Source organism: Musa acuminata, chromosome BXJ1-11 (genome assembly GCF_036884655.1).
Source record: "Musa acuminata AAA Group cultivar baxijiao chromosome BXJ1-11, Cavendish_Baxijiao_AAA, whole genome shotgun sequence".
Lineage (NCBI taxonomy): Eukaryota > Viridiplantae > Streptophyta > Magnoliopsida > Zingiberales > Musaceae > Musa > Musa acuminata.
Genome location: NC_088337.1, coordinates 29,155,537 through 29,176,025, shown reverse-complemented (window position 1 = coordinate 29,176,025; position 20,489 = coordinate 29,155,537). Strand labels below are relative to the sequence as shown.

Genomic DNA, 20,489 nt, shown 5'->3' with positions numbered 1-20,489 from the left:
GAATTTAAAAATTATTATTTTTTCAACTGATTAGGTTTGATTTGAATCGATTAATTGAACCAAAGAGGAATATCCTCTAACTAGAATCATTTACGGTATTTAAAATCAAAATTTTCATAAATCAATTCGGACTGAATCGATTTGATTTATATTTAAATAGAAAATGATATTATAGTCAACCTAGTATTAAATATAATGAAGAACCTAAATAGTGTTAGGGACTTAAATGAGAAAAAATCATCTATATTGATAGAGATAGACGAGATATTATAATATGAAGTCACTATCGGATTAGATTGCATGTACAATATAGAAGACCAAACACTTTATCAAAGGGTATTACAACACTCAAATTTAATTTCATATTTAATGTATTTGAATGGACTTTAGATAAGTATATTACAATACTCTAATTAAATATTTAAGAAAGTGATTTACCCTCAACATAATTAGTGATGGGTTATCAAGTGGTGATGATAAATGCTACAAACTCATTGATAGAAAAATAAGAAGAAAAATTATTTAGTTAATTATACTTTAATTAATTATCATAGTTTTATCCACATTATTTTTTATTTTTTAAATCATTTTATTCTTCTTTTTTTTTTTGAATCTTAAATGTTGTTGAGAAACTCTGCCTCCACACCTATTTAAACTAATTAGAAGTCACATTTTGGTTGGATAAAACTCAGCTTTTCTTATTTCATAGTTTTTTTTTTCTTGTTATAATTGCTTGGATATTTAAACTAATTAGAAGTCACATTTTGGTTGGATAAAACTCAGCTTTTCTTATTTCATAGTTTTTTTTTTCTTGTTATAATTGCTTGGATATTTAAACTAATTAGAAGTCACATTTTGGTTGGATAAAACTCAGCTTTTCTTATTTCATAGTTTTTTTTTTCTTGTTATAATTGCTTGGATATTTAAACTAATTAGAAGTCACATTTTGGTTGGATAAAAATTTCAATTTTTTGAGTTCCACCACTTTTCTTATTTCATAGTTTTATCTTTTTGACTTGTTATAATTGCTCGGATACATGTCGGCCGCCACCATTGACTCCAAAAGAGGCGGCACATCGTAACGCAAAGACGAGCCTTCCTAATCGCAAAGGCGGAGGAGACGAACGGGTGGTCGTGTTATAAAGGAGCACTCGGAGTCGCTGCCATAGCCTCCGTCAATCCTCTTATTTCTTGGCTTGAGGCCGTGAGAGGCGGAGAAAGAGAGACACAATGGCGACTCTGGCCGGAGGAATCTACGACTCGGCGTCCCAAAACAGCTCTAAGGTCGAAGAGCTCGCACGCTTCGCCATCGACGAGCATAACAAGAAAGCGGTGAATCTCAAAAACCACCCCTCTACTTTTTATTTCTGTGAAAAATAGTATCTTTGTTTTCTTTGTCGATAGATTTGCTTGAAGTTTTCTGCTTCCATCTATCTTCGCCGTTGCGATGAGTATATGATTTGTTGAATCCATTCGTAATATTATGGAAATTAGATTTGCTCAAGTGGGATAAAGACTAAGAACTTGGATGATTTGGGTTTGATTTCGCCATATTTTACAGTAGCAGTTTCTCGAATTAAAGTGGATAAGCCTTAGAAAAAATTTATGGGCGTATGCTTTTCATACAATTATGGGTTTGAGAGGTTCTTTGGAAGTGCTCCACTGATATGGGCAGAGGACGGAAGCAGCGTTCCCAGGTAATTCAAATTCCTGTGTGACTTCAACCCTTGCTTGTAAGCATAACACCTGCCCTTTTCGCTTTGTATCTCTCTCTCTCTCTCTCTCTCCCTCTGGGTTGTGTAAGAAACACAAGTTTTAGAGCTTTCAACCTTTCGAAGTCATTAAAGTTTTTTTTTTTTTTAAGATATCATATAATTTAATTGGTGAAGATGTTGACTGTTGATAGCAGGTCATTAGATTGAATCCCCCAGTCATCACTAATCATTTGCAAGGAAAAAGATGTGTGACTTCTACCCTTGCTTTTAGATATAATACCTTCCTTTTCCACTTTATAATTCTCTCTGTCTGTAAGATGAATACCTTGAAAGGGACTCCCTTGAGGATCTTCCTTCTATCAGGTATTAAAAAAAATTCTTTAAAGATTTGAACTAATTTATTTGATCAGGCATTAAAGGTTTTCTTAATTTAAATTTTTTAACTAATTTAGTTTTGTAAAGATCTTGATCATTGGTAGCAAATCTTGAGATTGATTATTGGTAGCAAATCTTGGTAAAAAAATACAAGATTATTCGAAACCTAATATTTAATTGGATCTGTTTGTATGGTATGGTACAGAATGCTACTCTGGAGTTGGTGGGGGTGGTGAAGGTGAAGGAGCAAGTGGTGGCAGGTCAAATGTACTACCTGACCCTGGAGGCAAAGGAGTCTAATGGAGAGAAGAAGCTATATGAAGCCAAGATCTGGGTCAAGCCCTGGATGGACTTCAAGGAGCTCCAGGAGTTCAAGGAGTTGGGTGACTCCCTTGCTGCTTAGCCAGCAGGTAATAATAATAACAGTAATAATATTGATCTCATTTGCAGCTCTGTTTTCAGTTTCCTAAGTCCACTTTTAATTTCTACATGGGCATCAAAGGACTCAGTAAGGTGGAAAAGGAACCCCTTGATATATATATATATATATGAAAGCTCACCTGGAGGAATGTTGTCTTTCATAAACAGGATTAAAATATAACTAAGGAGAAAAAAAATCAAATGCATCATGAAAGTGGTATTATCAACATGTATACTCAATAACATAACATGTAAGGATGCAGACAATACAAGTGTCAAAGCTTAAATGACTTGCATGGCTTGGCATACCCTACATTTGTTTTATGAGTGGTGAAGTCACATCAAATTTGGTTCCTTGTTAGATGGGAACCTACTATTAATTACTGGAAGGATGCCAAGATTAAAACACCTTACAACAATGATTAAGACAGGCTATTGTTGAAATATTATTTTCTTTTTCATCAATGTATTTGGCTTATATCAATGCAAAGTCATTTGTAGAAAGATTTTAATAGCTCCAAAAGTGATTTTTTCTTTTGCTCTGTGGTTTTCAGGAAAGCAGGAAATCTTCATGGTGTGGGCGAATATTATGTTGAAGACTAGTGTATCATGTTGATGGTTGTGAAAGTCTATCTTCAAAATAAATTTCTGTAATGCAGCAGTATATAGCTAATATTGCTAGCTTTTGGTGTTCTTTCTGATATTACACTGTACTAAATTATCGCGTCTGTGGTGAAACATCAGTGCACTGTTGCGCTAACGTATTATCGCATATTTGTAAAGGTATTACATTAGGTCTCATGATCGAATTCATGCCGAAAATGTGCTGTATGTCATTTAATATGATGAATAAAAAATATTTTTAAAAATGATGATTTCCTAGAATACATCCTTTCTTTGAGTTTTAGTATACCCTTTTTAGTTTTTCTTAAAATGTATTATTAATTCGAAAAAAAATCAAAATTGTACCTTCAAAAAGTTGATCTCTTTTTTCTTGTTCATTTTTTCAGCTACCCTATATAGATCGACTCATAGAGTGCATTGGTCGCACTGTAAAGCAAATAGAAAAATATTACAAAGGAATCATTTCCTATATTCTTATCATTCATTCCACTTTATATAATGTCAAGAAATGTAACATGATATAATTTGCATTGATGTATTTTATATAATTGATAAAAAAAGTCATCATTAAACATGTTTTTATTCGTATATTATGTGAAAACATTATAAAGTGAACATTCTTATCATTGATTCTACTTAACAATATTGCACTCGGTATTCCATATAAGTTATAAAAAATCATTTAGGATATTTTTGGAATATTGTCAAAGTGAACTTAAAAACATTACAAAGAAATCATTTCCCATGTTCTTGTTATTCATTTCACTTCATACAATATCACTAATGTAATAGGATAGCAACTACATTTTATTGACATGGCATAGATTGGAATGAATGACAAGAATCTGAGAAAGAAGTCATTCGGTCAGCATGATTGACTTTTGTGAACACCATAAGCTTATCAGATAGGAATTTTCTGATTGATGAGCCATTAAAGCCGGAGTGAATGCAATCTTGTTAGAGATAAATCTTCGATGTTGGTGGCATCTCATTTACTGATAAGCATTTCCTGACCAACACAATAATATTACAAGTCGCATGCCCTATTCCATCAGTTGCTTTACTAGTATCTGGGAATCTTGGAGAAGGACTAAACCAAGCTCTTGACTGCAATATCCAAGCCAAATATTACTCCAATCATAGTTTACTACACATTATCAAAGCACATCATCATCTTGGTACCCAAACATGACAACAGTGGAAGATTCCGTTTATGATACATACCTCTCTCTTAGCAAACTTAATCACCAAATGGGTGGGTCTTCTGTTGTTTGGGAGGAAGGCTAAGTCGATCAAAGCATGATTAACTGCAATCTTCTTTTTGGAAATAGACCCATTTATGATGCATATTATAAGTTGAATCACATGAATGGAAGAGCAACTAGGCAGCAGCAGCCGGTGAGACTAAGAAAAGAATAGACAACCGGACAGCAAGCAGCTGGGAAGAATCATTTTGAATACTTTGATGCAATGCACTGTGCAATTGCCAAGCTGGATGTCAGGCCAGGTGACTCTATTCCGAGCAAATTAACCAGTCCAGGAACACCATGGATGTCCTCATCCTGCATGAATGCATTTAAATATGTCATTTAAATTTATCATAGACAGGCAAAAGAACTACTAATTCGTGGATGTGTTCACAGCAACAACACATTAAAACGAGCTAATGGAACATTAGCTGGAGCCACAACATTATGACAAAGCAATTGAGGCTGTATTTTCAGTGCCCATTCTGCCATTTTGATACCAGAACTTCTAGTTGAATCACATAATACCGTCAAATAGAAACCTGGTCCTTGAAACTAGGTAACTAATAAATAATTATGACATTTCAAGATTTTTAACGGGTATCCATGTCAGTAGCATGCATTTGCTCGTGTGCAAATAAGGAAATATGTACAACATTATCATAGAACAACTTGAGAATTGTAATGAGCTTTGGTATCTACTTTTTGATGACTTTTCATTTCTACATGCTATATAACCGAGAACTACAAGAACTAGAGCTATAAGTAATAACTTGCTTGTTAATTTTAGCAAATATTCTATGACATATTGTTTTCCTATCAGCTAGATTTCTCCCTCAGACAGAGCATTTTATCATCAAAATCATTTCTCTTTTAAAAATGTGTGTATAAAATACCGAATGAATATAATGGAACAATTAAGAAATAAAAAGTATATTTATATCCATGTGGAAGAAAGGATGTACATAAGTTATCTTTGTACAGATATATATGACCACAACCATTGGTATCAGTTGTTTCAGTAATATATTTCAGTAATAAGGTAATAAACAGTAAACCCAAGAAATATGGTAAATATATAATTTAAGTCACCTGAATAACAAAGTCCTTGGGAGGCTTTCCTGGGCCAGAGAGCTTTGGTCGAATACCTGAGTATCCAGGTTCTAGACATCCATCTTTCAGATTGGGAAAATATTTTCTTATTTCAGGATAAAAGTTTTCCGATCGATCCGAGCTGACACAATAGTTAAATCTGAAGCATGCTTAACTGTGAGATTTTGAAACTTAAAAGAGGCTGTTTGGAATGAAAGAAAACCTAATTTCCCATGCCATAAAGCAATTAATAAATTACTGAAGAATCACATACCATGATTACTAACATTTATCACTTTAACAATTTCATGTAAAAACCGAACTCAGTTAATAGCAAATACTGTAAAATAATCTATTATGCAAACTGCAAAATTGTGTGTGTTAAAAGGACCAGAAGGTTTATATAGCTAGTTTCTAATACTATTAGGTAGAACCATAGAATATGTTCATAAGCAAGCTGTAAGTCCTTAAATGTGATGAGTGACACAGAACACTGACGTAAAAGAAAGATTAAATGATTTGAACTGCACATGTACGCAGGGCACTTATTGGTGCATAGGTTTTGCTAACAATTAGTTGAATCAAGTTAGCAGCTACCCTCAATTAGTTGGAACTTGGAAGACCCATGACACATTATGGTCAAATCCATGCAATATAATGAAAACAGTTAAAGAAGCACGAGGCAAATCCAATATTAAATACAACACAACCTTGGCTTTTCTGAACATGACTTACATCAATGAAGCAGATAAAATTATAAATCAGTTTCTGTAAATCCTAAGTGGAGTTGGACGACTTTTAAAGGGAAATGAAAGAAATCAAATATAGTTCAGATATTCTGACATAGTAATGCAAGAACATACACCAACTAGGATAAATGTTATGACATATGCACTCCTTTGGTACGTAATCTTTTTCTATTTACTGTAACTGCTGTACGAAGTATTTACACTTTATCTAAAGACTGATAAACTAATGAAGGTACTGGACCCAACATGCAACAGCAAAGAACTTTTGGGCCATTATAAAGTAACATCAATTTACCTATTAGTGAAGCAAGATATATCATCTACACCATCAATCCATTCAACATCAGGCCCAAATTTAACAATGCCAATCAAGTCCAGTGTCACATGCACTCCAAGTCCTCCATCTTCTGGTAGTGGATAAATCAAGTGGCTGAAAGGAGTTTTGGTTTTAGAAAGAGTGAAATAGCAACCACGAGCATAATAAGCAATAGGAAGAATTCCTTGGTTAATGCCATGAAATCTCTTTGCAAGAGGAACAGCACAAAGGCCTGCTGCATTAATTACAAGCCTAGGTATCAGTACAAACTGAGGCAGCAACTGAGCATCGTTGGTGCCATTTTGTAAACCCTTGCTTTCATAAATGTGGAGATGGAGAAAACTGTCTTCAATATGTCCACCAATGACAGTAGTATTGTATGAGAATGTAGTCCTAGAATTCTCAGCCTCTCCCTGCATCGATGTACAAGTGGGTGTTAAGAATTCTTTCTGTGATTGGAATGGACATATTTTTATAAAATTAACTACATGACAAATTACAAAGCCACTACAGAACCGATGTCTACATTTTTCAACACTAGATGCTTTGACACTTGAGCAAAAATTCCCCAGAGAAAATCCCAACAAATAGAGACAACTCTTTATTTTTATAAGGGAAACAACTTTTTATAGTAATTCTTCAACAACTTTGATAACATTTTAGGTGGAATTTTCAGTCATCTACATAATGAAATAGTTGTTTACTAGCTATACAAAAGTTCAAGCTTCAGTCTCGTCTTTTTTTTTCAAGTGATTAAGTCAACATTGGTCTCAGTAGACTAGTAGTCTTTTTCAATTGATTCAGAATAAACATATTCTGTAGTAAGCACACTTATTACCACTTTAAATAATAAAGATATTATTTTTCCCCCAAAGATTGTGTTCAGAAAAAAGATTATCTGAAAACTAAACAGATGCGGGCATGGTTGGAAAGAATTAGTCAGAAGAACTCTAGGTATGGTGAAGATAAATTCTATACAAACTTCACAAAATATTCAGACCAGAAAGATGCAGAAAGTACCACCAAAGAGAGCATGAATGAGTGAGAGTCAACTATGCCAGAACTAGGAGATAGCAAAGCCTTGACGCACTGAAGTTCTGGTTCCATCTGCATAGCTTGAAAGCCCTCCATCAACCTCAGATCTTCAATGCCATTCTCTTTCCCACTCCTTAGCAGATGTTCCAACTTTGGAATCTCTGCAAAACTTGTGGCCACGATTATTTTACCAGTCTGCCTATGGGGGATTCCTCGTTCACAACAATACTTGTAGAGCAATTTCCTTCCTTTTACACAAAGACTAGCCTACAAAAAAGGCATTTTGAAGATAGATGTAAGAATAACAAAGGACCACAAATACAAGCATATAAGATTGTCACATTATGACGAATCCTAGTTGAGATTCTTTTTCCTAACAAAGAAACACAGACGAGAAATCAGACTATCATATGGCTTATTCCGGTAGATTCTATTAACCATGATTTTTAGTCAAATTGAAAACAACAAAAATTTGCAAGGAAAAAGTATGATAAACCACAAGCAATGAGTTTCAATAACAATTGGAACATCAAAGGTTGTGTTTGGCATTTTAGGTTTTTCATACTTTCAGATAATATACACAAACAATGTTTATGTTCCATATGTTTTTTGTTTTTAAAAAGTCTTCTGGTAATCCTCTCAATAAATTAATTCGAATGGTATATGACACAATTCCCTCTGTAGTTTGATCAACATTTCTCTGAGTCTTGATCTTTACTCATTAAGAATGTTAGATGGTATAGCTGATTTTAAAATTCTATGGCCATCTTGGATGGAGTGACGTAGGGAGAAGAGATTGGATACTCTCGTTTGGATACTATGATAAAAGTGGAGAGAAAGCAACAACATTATTTGATTACATATATGGGGGGAAGAAGTCAAGTGAAGAGGAGTAGAGCTAACAACTCTACAGATCCCTTTTTCTTCTCCCTAAAAATGGAGAGATTTAGACAAAAAGGAACCATTTTAGGTGATCCTGTCCTACCAAAATGAAAAATGAAAGGAAAATTGGTCTTTTCTTCTCTTCTCTAGTTCCCTTGTCGTCTTTTTCCTGTATCTTTAGTATCACTTTCCTTTTCTCTATCTTCTCTTCTCCCCTTGAGTTACATAAAATTCTACAAGGATGCATTTGGTTGCCCACAATAAAGAACCATAGATGCTCAATTGTAACCAATTATCAAAACACAGTTATTTGGATGCACAAAGAAGGTGGTTGTATTTGTCATTGCAACATACATTCAAAATCTAAGAAATCCTTATAATTAGTCACAGATGATTTTGAAGGCAAGCATAATGAAGTTTAGGTTCTGACCTAGAAAAGTCACTTTTACATTTAACAATCACAAAGCGTCCTGATTTACGTGCAACCAAATGGAACTTGTATTTATTTGCTAATAATTGCATATGCAAATGCAATGTAGTGTTCAAAAGTAAAAGAAAGCAAAGACAAACAAACATGCCGCAAGTAATAAGCATTTGCTATAATAAACAGTATACACAAACAATTACGTAATGCCCAACTCAGTCTTAAGTAAGAGGGAAATAAATCCAGACCTTGAGGCTTTTGGGAGGGTAATAGATCCCGGCATGGATGACCTCACTGTTTCTAGAACTAGTTCCAGTCCCAAACGTCGATGCGGCCTCCACCACCAACACCTCTCTTCCCCTCAAAGCCAATTCCCTCGCCACTGCAATCCCCACCACACCGGCCCCAATCACCACCACATCCGCCGTCTCCTTCGGTATTCCCCCATATGCACCGCCTGCCGATCCAATTGCTCTCGCGAACGTTCCTCCATAGCTACGAATCGCTCTCCTCAACATCAGATCCAAATCCAACCTGAAAGATATGTCCGGATTCTTTTACCCTACTTCACGGGTGGTGGAAACCTCAAGCTGCTTCGCTGTTCGTCGACTCGAGTTAACACACGATGAGATGAGATGAGAAACAAGTCTTGGCGTGGGAGACGGGCGACAGAGTTGGAGGAGGGAGGCCACCACGGGGAATTTGCATGCGGCGGAGAATACTGCGGGCGGCGTCGCACACCCGCGGGAAGATGATGACGGAACACGACATATCCTACGGCGTACGGAAGAAATACAATAAAAGAAATCTTATCGCACAAACTAATTAAATGAAGTTAAGCAGATTAATTATATATTATCTCTTACCATAAGATTCAAATCCTAAATTTAAAAAAATTATATTAGAATCACTATAATTATAAAAATAAAATATCTAACTTCATTTGCCTAACATCATCAATTTAATCAATGATATCACGAAAATGATAGATAAAAAAGATAATTTTAATATCATAATTATACTTTCGATGATGATAAATAATGATAAAGACCGTCGAGTGATTTATTATAGATAAGAAGAGAAAATAACGATGAAAGATTAGACAAAGAAAGAGAACGACACAAATATCGATACCACTTAGGAACTGGATCGATACTGACATAAATACAGAGTAGCATTACCCTTCGTCGTTGTTGACACCGACATAGATATAGAGCAATATCACTCTACATCTATATCAGCACCAATACAAATGACGATCTTTTTGTTAATCTACATCTACATTGATGTCAACACAATTATCAAACAACGTCGACATACATGTAGAGCATCAACATCTACATTCATCACTCTCCTCCTCCTTCATAATAACTACTTACGACCCTCCTCATTCATAATAACCACTTACGACCCCCCAACAATGTTCACTACCAAAAACATAATTAGAACATTTAAATTATTTTTTATCTATCATTTTTATGTTTTTATCAATAAAATCGAAATATTTAAATTATTTTTTTATCTATTATCTTTATATTTTTATCAGTAAAATCGACGACGTTAGAATAAATTCTTATGAAAATAAAATGAAATATTTCACTTTCATAAAAATTTTAATATAATATTTTAAATCTAAATATTAAAATATTAAAAAGATCTATGTCAATAACTAACTCGTTAAGAACTAAACCACTCTACTTGTCCCCGTGGTGGTCATAAAAATGGTTAACATAATGAGATTTCAAATATTTAACATTTATTTTATTTTTAATAAAAATTTCTATCAGATAAATATTAATAAGTCGAACATTCAACCTAACTATTTCGTTCTTTTTCCATCCTCCAACTTAAGAGAATGCTCTTGTTTACCTGACAGGTCGGACTTCGATCCCTGACCTCAGTGCAACACGGCCAATAATTTTATCCACTTGAGTAGGAGACTATTGTTGATAGCATCATATTCCGTATCATCAGGAATACTCTCTCAACACCGGCACAGCAGTTCCAAGCAGTTAAAAGCAGTTGATGACCAACAAAATAGGTACAAATTAACTAAATTGATACATACTTCCCAGATTCAGCCAAAACAGCTAAGCGACGAGTTGTAAATCTGCAAATGAGACAGTAAAAGAATAATATATTTGGGGTGAAGTCCATAAAAGCAGGCAATCTAATATATCAAAATTCATCAGGGGAATGTCACACAAGGAGTGGTTTCTCCAGTGCTTTAAATTGGTTTGCCCATCGAGTATCTTCATGCTCTCTGAATCGTGACACAAGACTTGGCCACAGCCTCATAAATGGACCACATTTCCATTTAAAGTACTGATGTCAACAAAAAGTTCTGATGTTAGACTCGATAGCCTGCAGCTCTTCTTCACTAACCTTAATCCACATACCGTGAATCAATAACCGACCTTCCATGGGGCATGTTGTTTCTGAACAATCCACACACTGCACATCATCCAGTGAAGGCTTTAACTTTTTGAAAGCGTTGCCAACCTCGGATGGCTCAGTATGACAATCCAAAAGACCATAACTAGCAGCAGAGCAATTGAGAACTGCATCCTTGTCTGTTCCAACATCGGTCTCCAATTCATTATCAAACTTGTCCAGAACAGGAAGAACTGCAGTCGAACTAAAAGAGCAAGGTAACATACCAATTGGACATGAGGTCCATGACTTGGCAACAGTCCATATGCTAGTTGTATCCGAATCACTACCATTAATCCTTTTTCTTCGAGACTTCAAATTTAATTTCATAATTTCCAAGTTGTCTGTCGCATTTTTAACCACATCCTCTTCTTGCAAAAGCATACTACCGGTGTCAGGATATGTAGGCCCTTCCATAGAATCCAAGGACTTCAAACTGAGCAGAGGGAGCTTCTTCAGTCTCTCTTTTACTGATGTATCCCCCAACATCTCCACAAGTAGCCACACAGAATCCAAAAGATGCTTGCCATGAACAGATAAAGTAAGACATTTACGAAGAAGCATACTAAGTGAAACTTTTGGTAGAGTATTCTTGTGTATAGGAAGGACTTCAGCTTCATCAATGAGTCTTATAAGACCAGAATCCTTCAACATTTTAATGTTCATAATTAGCCAAGGACTAAGGGAACATAGGTTACTCATACAATGTATGTTGGCATGATCCTGCGATGAATAAATATCATATTCACCTGCAAAAATAGAGAACCAGGGTCTTCAACTCAACAAGACACTAAAAAAGAAAAGGTTCAGCACAAGCAACAGGGATCGGCCAACTAAAGATGAATAGTAAGATGCAGTTACCAAGTTACAGCAGAAGACTAGATAAGAGCAATTATCAATAGTTTGAAGTTTGAACAATATTCTCATTGCCCACAAAATCAAGTGAGAGATAATCCAACTTCAAATGAGCAAAGGATTTCAAAGATGCTTCAGGTAATATCTAAATGTTTACCTTTCTGGATTTTCACAAAGCTGACTTCAATCATTTCTAGAACATTTTTCAGCATGCTGAGTAACAACCTCGGTCTCTTACTAGACAGTTTGGTAATGATACTCTTTAATTCGTCCATTGAACTTGTGGACCCAGAAACACCAACACTGGAGTCATCAGAGTGTTCCAAGTCAATGCTCTCAGAGAACCCAGGAATCTCTAGCTGGAAAAGCTCTAACAGAACTGACACTACTTCTGATGGATAAGATGAATAAAGACGGGCAATAATTCTGACTATCTTGGATATCTGTTTCATAGAAACTGTCAAAAGATTTTAGTCATGAAAGAAATAATGGTTGCTAGAATATAAGCAGATAAAAGAAAAGTTGAAAGCAATCAAGATTCACACTGGAAAATAGATCCATAAAATGAGTAGCAGGCAAGCACCACTTACGAACATACAGCTTGGCACCATTTAATATACTTGTATTTTATCATTTTTACAGTGATAATAAGCCCACCTGGTATTTCAAACTATAGTAGTCCAATAAGTCGTTGAAACTGGTATTGACCTAGTGTTTAAAGCATTAAAATGTACAGAATATCAAAGAAAAAATTAAACCAAGACAATACCAAAATCTTTGATCTTTATTTCTTTTGCAGGTTTCTGCCAAAATATGAAAAGTGTTTCGGTGGTCTAAACATTAATTTTTTAATATCATGAACATACAGATCACCTATCTCTAGAGTATTGTCTATACACAGCACTGAATCCATGTAGCAAAGGGCAATATTAAACCATCCAAAAATTTATTCTTACAACACCATATAGAATGAAAACAAACACCACTGATTGTTAGCAGCAAGGATTGACGTTTCAACTGGACTGGAACGAATCAGGTGATAGTCCGAGCACGAAGCGATATGCGGACAGCTCCCAGTCCGATCCGCCAGTAATCATGCCGTGCACGTCTGCCACGCACAACGCCACACACCTCCGCTGCACACAGCTGCCTACAGATATGCCTCGTCTCCTCTTCCTCCTTCCTCTTTTTCCTCTCCTGCACTTCTTCTTCCTCCTTCCACTTCCTTTCTTTTCCTCCCTCGTCTTCGTCCCTCGTGCACCTCTTCCTCTCCTTTTTCGTTTCTCCTCTTCTTCTATCCTCCTCCCTCCTGTTCTCATTTTTTTTCCTTCATCTCCAAAACACCGGTACTGACCGCTATACCAGTCCAACCAGATCACCAAAACGGGTCCGGTACCATGAACGGCAATCCTTGGTTAGCAGTTTAGTCTTCCAACAACTACACCATCTAAATATAAAACAAAAACAAGATAATGGTAACCTTATTGTCTAATTGGGATGCCTTTTAGAATGTCAGATTAGTGATTGAATACTTTGTAAAGAATGAAAACAAACATCTACACCAAAGAACTAGGAGAACTACCATTCTTGGAAGATTGCAGCTTTGCAGTTATCTGTGAAGAGAGTTTATTGCCTACCCTTAGCACAGTTGTACCCATCGGGCCTGCGAAGAGGGGTAGAAAAGCAAATGAAAAAATATGCTGAAAGCAAATGAATATTTTACCTACAAAAAATAAATAAATATACGTATATTTGTGCAACAATCATAAAACTCGTACAAGCTTCACCAATGAGAACAGAACTCATCCCCTCAAACCGTTCTCAGGTATAAATAGTAGCTAATGCAGATTTAGCTGTTGTCACGATTGTTTAATAAATCCCAATTCTTTTGATTTCAACAGTTTATAAAAGCATCTTTAACCAGAAAAACTGTTGAAAAAGGTCACCAGTATTGGTCAATCTTCATACTATTATCAGCAGCGTGGCTAACTATACAAAATAAATCCTTAAAATTAATAGCAAAATGACGAGGCTTAGTCAGAAAAATATGCATATATAAAACTTTTGCAAACCAGCAACAGTAATTATTCCTTTGATCTGCATAGTCACAGGTGTCATTGCAATGACACTAAAATAGTTCAGGTTTCTCCACTAATTCAGGTTATTGGAAGAACTGGAAAATATTAAATAATATTTGTATATGCATTTGCTAAATGAATTTTATTTAGCTTAATTCAGGTTTTCCATATATAATTTCTAAACTAATGAAACCAGCTGAATATTAAGATATTCAAAACTCTCCTGACTGAGAAGTGATGTAATCCTGCCAATCTAGAGGATACATCAACAATGGAAATTCAAAAAACATCTGAATTAAAATCTGCTATTCTGAATATTGCAGATATTTTCAGCTTCAATAAATAGGGACTGCATAACATAATCTAAAACAAAGAGAAGGCGAGTGAAGCACAAAAGAGCAGTGAAGAGCAAATAGGCATGCAGCTTTTTTCAAGTTGAAAACCAATGTGACAGATCAATGCACAGATGATCTCCTAACGTAGTTATGCCATTAATAATGATAAACAGAAATGACATTAGCACAAAAATGTGTAACTCGGCATGCTTTCTAGGAACAAAATTTTACTCTGTGGTAGTCCAACTGAGAGAAAATAAAGATAGTCTAAATTTTATACAAGAAGTTGGCAAGATATTCTTCCACCCTTTTCTCTGGACACTCTAATAACAAAAACTAAATCCCTCGTTCAACTTACCACTTAGAAAGTAATTGACTGTAAATCTGGAAAACTAGTTCCCTAAGAGTAACTAGATATAGAATACAAATATTAACAACCTATTATGACTCCCAGGACTTTATTAAGGATCAAATTGGCAGGTATAAACTCAGAATGCATTAAAAACAACTTACAAGTTAGATGCATCATTTTCAAATACATAAGTTTCTCAAAGAAAGAGATAACTAGGTGCACAGTACAAAAGCTGAAATAAAATAATTAGTAAAACTCATGTGATATCTCTCATGAAACTCGGCTAAAAAAAGATGACATTCTGAAAAGAAAACTTCAGAAGGTTAGATAAAAATAACTGTATGCTGCTATGTGCAAAATAGTCATATGCCAAGATGCAAAAAAAGAAACAATAATTAGTTGAAATTACAGACTAAAATGAAGAAATTATTCTTCAGTCTTAGAATATATGTCAAGGATGTTTATTTGATCATAGGTCTCAACAAAAGACACTGACATAAGAGATTAAAATGGAACATTCACTCACGCCTCTGTTTCATATTTGAACTGGATTTATGAGAATTCTTGGTTTTCAAAAGGTAAGTCATCTCAAGCAATCTAGATCTTATTTCTTTTCGAACATCAGGAATGGCATCCTTTTGAGGCTCCCAATAATTATGTTTCAACCAATCTAGCGCCTGAATTGAAAGTGAGAGGACATGAACAAATTAGCAATAATATAAATAATTGATACACAACAAGTGTTCAAATTTAAGTACAGATTGTCTGCAACTAGAATGAAGCAATAATAACATTGTTATTTGACACCATATAAATTACATGTCATACACCAAAGGCCAAAATTTCATTGCTAAAAGCCTTTAAAGAAATATGAAGGATATAGACATTCTTTACTAGAAACACAGCGAACTGAATTGCAAAAACAAATATTAGAATCCCTATACATGTCTTATAATAACAAAAGAAAACATCATAACTCCAACTTGGTCAATAGCTACAGGAGGAAGCAAAGTTAATTTGAAAATCAGGTATGACTCCAACTTGGTGAATTTCTAAATTTTTGGATGACAAAGTAAACTTACTGATGAAAACCAAATTCTAAATACTTAAAGAAAAAATTAAAGCGCAAGAGAGCTGCTAACGACTTTAAAAATTTCTTAAGCAAATTTTAAACTATAATAAAACTTGAGTTGCTAATGTTTCCAAAATCAAGTATAAACCTATTAGTAGAACAGTTCACTAGGTAATAATTAGATGAACAAAGGAGCCAACTACGTGCTGACATGAACAAAACCTTCTAACAACACATCACTCATCCTACTTTATTCCAGGTCCTGTTGTTAATAGCTACATCTTCATAGGTAGCCAATGATCAACAAAGTAAGACAGTGCAAGTAAAAGACTGGAAGATAATAGAAGGGAATCGAGAAAGCTTAATGCAAAAATGTAGTACAGCAAAGCCAAAAGTAGAGGCTTAAATCTGTTAAGCAAAACCTTTTTCAATAGTCAACCTTCTAAGGAACCATATTCCCAATAAATACAAAAGTAATCATGTCTTTTATACTGCTTATATTCAGGTGATTTATGGTCATCCCTACCTTCTGCAGAATGCCACAACTTGAAATTACTTGTTCATAGGGATTCATGCTTTTGTTGAACTGGCCGGTACTTCAGATCTTATTGTAAGCTACCCAATACAACATCAAATAACTAAGAAACAAAACCATCACATTTAAAAAGCAAAAAAACAAATCCTCAAATACCGAAGTACGTATTGAAGTATCTTATGTAGACATAGGTTTTCTTATAAACAAACAACAGCATCATATATTCTGCTGATGTTACATGGAGCAAATATTGCAGGATCAAGATAAAAAGCAAAAGTCAAACAATTTTTACATAAAACAAATTAAAAAATTACATAAAAGTATTATTGTTAATACTAGGTGGAGTTTATACGTAACCCACTTGATTGACTAAATAGGAAAATTGCTGGAAGAGGGAAAGGACCAATTTATACTGGAAAGCATTTATTACTAGGAAAATGGCATACCTTTAGACTAGCTAAACGAACCAGCCGAAGCGATGGAAGATCACGATGAGAACTCTCTGTATCATGAGAAAGTGGTGAAATAATACATCTTTTTTTGCCAAATAAGTGCAAAAATAATTGTTCCCTTACCATGACGAATATCAACCAACACTCTTGGTATGCCCGCTGCATCTGCTAATTCAGATATTGAATATTTTGTTTTCTTATGTGCAACAAAACAATTCACAAGCCTGAGAAAGAGGAAATCAAGAACAAAATTATTATGCTTTTGAAGCAGATGAAATATCTATCATTAAATTGCCAAACAAATTGCGATGAAATGGACACTGTAGTGAAGTTCAACTAAAAAGTTTTAAATTAAACATGTATGGCAAAGTTTCCATTGAAAATTGCCTGCATATTTTCCTGTGTTGCCCATGATTCATCAAACAAGTAGTTTATGGAGTCATATATATGTGTCTACTTAACACTTGTCTGTTGATAAGAGACCTTTTCCTACTTAACACTTGTCTGATAATACCGATATACTGTGATATCACAACCCGATACTACATATGCCAGCACCCAAGACACCCCCAGAAAATTACATTATTACCTAAATAGTCCTTAAAATATGGATCATGTTATGAAAGGTCTCAACTGCCATTCAATGGCCTAGTTGCATCCAAATCTTCTGGAAAGTAAAACTTTATTTATATTATATCTAAATTGATTTATGTTTAGATCTAGGTCTAGATTTTTATTTTTAAATTATTTTCATTTGTTATCGTATTTTTTTTGTTATTCAAAACTGAGTTTACAAAGTTTGAGTCATATTCTCATCTTTGAATCCTATTTTGGATATAAATGGGGTTGAGAAAGTCCTTAATAGGAGTCGTGTTCAAGGATTACAATATTGTCAATGTGCTATGAAAAGGGCAGTATTTACAGCTCTAACAGGAGATCGATACACGTAGTAGGCAAAATTGGTCGGTACAGAACCACTATGCATGGTACCAACCACTGTTCAAACAAAAACTAGCAGGATCAATTCATTGAAGTGACACAAGAAACTAGCATCATTAACAAAAAAAGGGGCAAATAAAAAGAAAAATCAAAAGTAAAGTGCAAAGAATTAATTTAGAAAGGCAACCTCACCTGATGATTGTCATGCTATAAAGCATGGATAGCATCTCATCAGATTCTGAAGAACTGTTCATAGGGTCCCTCCTGCAGGTACAAACAGGAAAAATCCTCAAATCCAACATTATGAATGCAACTGACAGCTACAAAACCAGGAGTTTTCCTAAACAGGTGAAAATCAACTAAAGGAGTTTATCGATAACCAAAGTCCACAACCTGAAAAAAGGATCCTTCTGCTGAATCTCGATGAAAGCAGCCGTGACATCAATTGGAACAGGCAGACAACCTCTGCTCCGCCAAGCCGATATCTGAATCAATCAACAAAAGTAAAGAACTGTTAAAAGAGAATAGGATTTGAGAGATTAAAGATTGGTTTGAGATTGTTCAAGGATAAAGTCCTAGCAAATACTTTTTGCAAAGCAGTACCAACGGCATCGGGAGAAGAAGAGAAGATGGATTCCTTGACAAACTTCCACTGATCCCAACATGACCAAGGCACGAGCTTGTAGCCTGCAGAGAGCTCACTCTCTGACCCCATCAGCTCCATCGCTCAGCGATCAGAATAAATAAATGAAGCGATGCAAATAACCTGTGCGTTTGTGAAAAAAAGATAATATAAAAACAATTTTGCTTACAAGTTGCTCTTAGACATTAAAGTGCAAATATCCCTAAAAAATAAAAATCAATCTAAACCCATCTTGCAAGAAACACTATGATAAAAGATTAGCCATAGCAAGGGAGGTAAATAATAAAGAACAACAAAGACGATATTCTTCCATCTCTTGGAACAATTCCTGTTCAACTCCTTCCTTTCGGCCATTGATGTCTTACTCTGTTCTTGATGACCTTTTCCATGGATGCTGCTTCCCTTTTCTATTTCGATGGATCAATGCAAAAGAAGAGTACCGAGAGCAACAACAACAGGCACGCTCTCGTGATGAAGAGCAGGAAGTACACACTGGGCTACAAGGATCTCTTCGGAGCTCTAAAGGTGATAATAACTCATTTCTATTTTTTTTTCAGAATTGTATATGATGATCTTTAATCTGACATCATCAATGTGGTCCTATCTGTAGCTCTATCAATTTCAACAATTTGTATCTTTTGACTATTATGGAGGTATAAGATTCCTACAGTTTAGATTAATCCCTGCAGTAAACAAGGTGAACAATCCAAATTAATTATGAATAAATACATGAAGAAAGAAAGTTCTAGTTTTTAATTCATAGTTTGTTTTGGTGGATGCAGTGTTATCAAATGCGCTAGGCGCTAAAAGATGCACCTAGCAAAGCGATGCGCTTGCCAATATAAAAATGATAAAAAAGAATTAAGAAGAAAGTCCATCATTAAAATAAAAATTAGACAAAATATGAGTTCCATAAAATTTCAAATTCAAATTATCACCACTAAATATCAAATTACATTCATTTAACCATCTACAAAATATTGAAGTGTTAAATTGTCTGAATCTAATAATAAAATAACAAAAGAAAAGTATATTAACGTTAATACATCATTCAAAAGTATAGAAAAAATTAACAATTCAAAATTAACATCAAAATTAACAATTCAAAATTCTAGCAGTCACAACTACAATAGGGAGGAGGAAGGAGAGGGGGCTTTGATCTGGGACCAGGGAGGAGGAGCATTGCCCAAATCCAATAACAAAAATAACAAAGCAAAACAAGATTAACAAGCATACTACAACGATCATCCATCACTGATCAAATCTGCTTGAGAAGAAGATAAGTTCAGCAGGAGTCTACCCACTCCCACTGATTGATTCCTCCCTCTAAACTTCAAGGGGACAATGCAGCTTCGATGGGACAATCCACTCACTACTCCAAGAGAAAGTACAAGGCTATCGGGGGCTCCGACGAAGGATGAGGAGCTGGGGGGCGAGGCGGCTACAGCGGAGTAGGAGGAGGGAGAGGAGTGTTGTTGGGGGCTACGGAAAGAGAGAGAGAGAGAGACCTTCGAAGAGCCCGCCGGAGTTCCCCCTCGCACGAAAGCCTCTCGCCGGTGGAGAGGAAGACGTCGTCGTTCGCCGTTCGTCGATGGAGAGAGAAACGCGATCGCGTGGTTCGTCGATTAGGTTTTCGAATGGGGGGGTCAGCGTGTATGTGTCCGCGTGGTGGGGAGGGGTGCGGAGGTCACGCTGATTCGGTTTGATCAAACCAAATCGAACGAGCCTATTTAGATTAGTCTCGACTCTGTTCGATTTGCCTCACGCGGGCGCCTCCACGGACACGATGGCTAATGCAGAAGAGTCTCGACTTCCGGATAACCAAAGCCATAACATCTATCCACTAAGTATTACTTTCTTTTTTCCCTAAATTATAATTCATAGAATTTGCCCATTTTCCTCATTATTTTTATTAT

At 35.2% G+C, this 20,489-nt stretch overlaps 3 protein-coding genes across 7 annotated transcripts; 1 reads left to right on the top strand and 2 right to left on the bottom strand.

Annotated features, from left to right (window-relative positions):
* Nucleotides 1–1,028: 1,028 nt before the first annotated feature.
* Nucleotides 1,029–3,397, top strand: LOC103971926 (cysteine proteinase inhibitor A). Its single transcript, XM_009386085.3, has 3 exons — nt 1,029–1,332; nt 2,296–2,500; nt 3,065–3,397. Exons 1-2 carry the CDS (start codon nt 1,231–1,233, stop codon nt 2,491–2,493), a joined length of 300 nt encoding a protein of 99 aa, XP_009384360.2. The 5' UTR covers nt 1,029–1,230; the 3' UTR covers nt 2,494–2,500; nt 3,065–3,397.
* Nucleotides 3,398–3,858: 461 nt separating this feature from the next.
* LOC103971924 (L-2-hydroxyglutarate dehydrogenase, mitochondrial) lies at nt 3,859–9,674 on the bottom strand. 4 transcript variants are annotated; one of them, XR_001976166.2, is made up of 6 exons: nt 9,128–9,673; nt 7,559–7,840; nt 6,518–6,951; nt 5,474–5,633; nt 4,359–4,696; nt 3,859–4,281 (listed from the first exon to the last, which is right to left on the bottom strand). XR_001976166.2 is itself a non-coding variant. In XM_009386083.3 (5 exons), exons 1-5 carry the CDS (start codon nt 9,395–9,397, stop codon nt 4,583–4,585), a joined length of 1,260 nt encoding a protein of 419 aa, XP_009384358.2. In that variant the 5' UTR covers nt 9,398–9,673; the 3' UTR covers nt 3,859–4,582. The 4 variants fall into 4 exon arrangements, 2 of the variants coding, with proteins under 2 accessions (XP_009384358.2, XP_009384359.2); XR_010481310.1 differs by having other exon boundaries at nt 3,859–4,241; XM_009386083.3 differs by having other exon boundaries at nt 3,859–4,696.
* Nucleotides 9,675–10,881: 1,207 nt separating this feature from the next.
* Nucleotides 10,882–20,258, bottom strand: LOC135584381 (uncharacterized). 2 transcript variants are annotated; one of them, XM_065090647.1, is made up of 11 exons: nt 20,082–20,217; nt 18,517–18,696; nt 18,324–18,415; nt 18,123–18,194; nt 17,115–17,215; nt 16,986–17,041; nt 15,459–15,609; nt 13,750–13,830; nt 12,325–12,624; nt 11,540–12,061; nt 10,997–11,452 (listed from the first exon to the last, which is right to left on the bottom strand). In XM_065090647.1, the coding sequence occupies exons 2-11, from the start codon at nt 18,652–18,654 to the stop codon at nt 11,211–11,213; spliced, it is 1,755 nt and encodes a 584-aa protein (XP_064946719.1). In that variant the 5' UTR covers nt 18,655–18,696; nt 20,082–20,217; the 3' UTR covers nt 10,997–11,210. The 2 variants fall into 2 exon arrangements, with proteins under 2 accessions (XP_064946718.1, XP_064946719.1); XM_065090646.1 differs by having other exon boundaries at nt 10,882–12,061; nt 20,082–20,258.
* Between the last annotated feature and the right edge of the window lie 231 nt (nt 20,259–20,489).

Excerpts from the sequence above, each read along its gene's own strand:
- LOC103971926 (XM_009386085.3), top strand. The coding sequence starts at position 1,231 with ATGGCGACTCTGGCCGGAGGAATCTACGACTCGGCGTCCCAAAACAGC. Across the intron at positions 1,333-2,295 it reads ACGAGCATAACAAGAAAGCG|AATGCTACTCTGGAGTTGGT; the intron begins GTGAATCTCAAA and ends GGTATGGTACAG.
- LOC103971924 (XM_009386083.3), bottom strand. The coding sequence starts at position 9,397 with ATGTTGAGGAGAGCGATTCGTAGCTATGGAGGAACGTTCGCGAGAGCA. Across the intron at positions 7,841-9,127 it reads ACCCTCCCAAAAGCCTCAAG|GCTAGTCTTTGTGTAAAAGG; the intron begins GTCTGGATTTAT and ends CCTTTTTTGTAG. Across the intron at positions 5,634-6,517 it reads ATATCTTGCTTCACTAATAG|ATTTAACTATTGTGTCAGCT; the intron begins GTAAATTGATGT and ends AGCATGCTTCAG.
- LOC135584381 (XM_065090646.1), bottom strand. The coding sequence starts at position 18,654 with ATGGAGCTGATGGGGTCAGAGAGTGAGCTCTCTGCAGGCTACAAGCTC. Across the intron at positions 18,416-18,516 it reads TTGGTACTGCTTTGCAAAAA|ATATCGGCTTGGCGGAGCAG; the intron begins GTATTTGCTAGG and ends TGATTGATTCAG. Across the intron at positions 12,625-13,749 it reads GCTGCAATCTTCCAAGAATG|TTTCTATGAAACAGATATCC; the intron begins GTAGTTCTCCTA and ends ATCTTTTGACAG.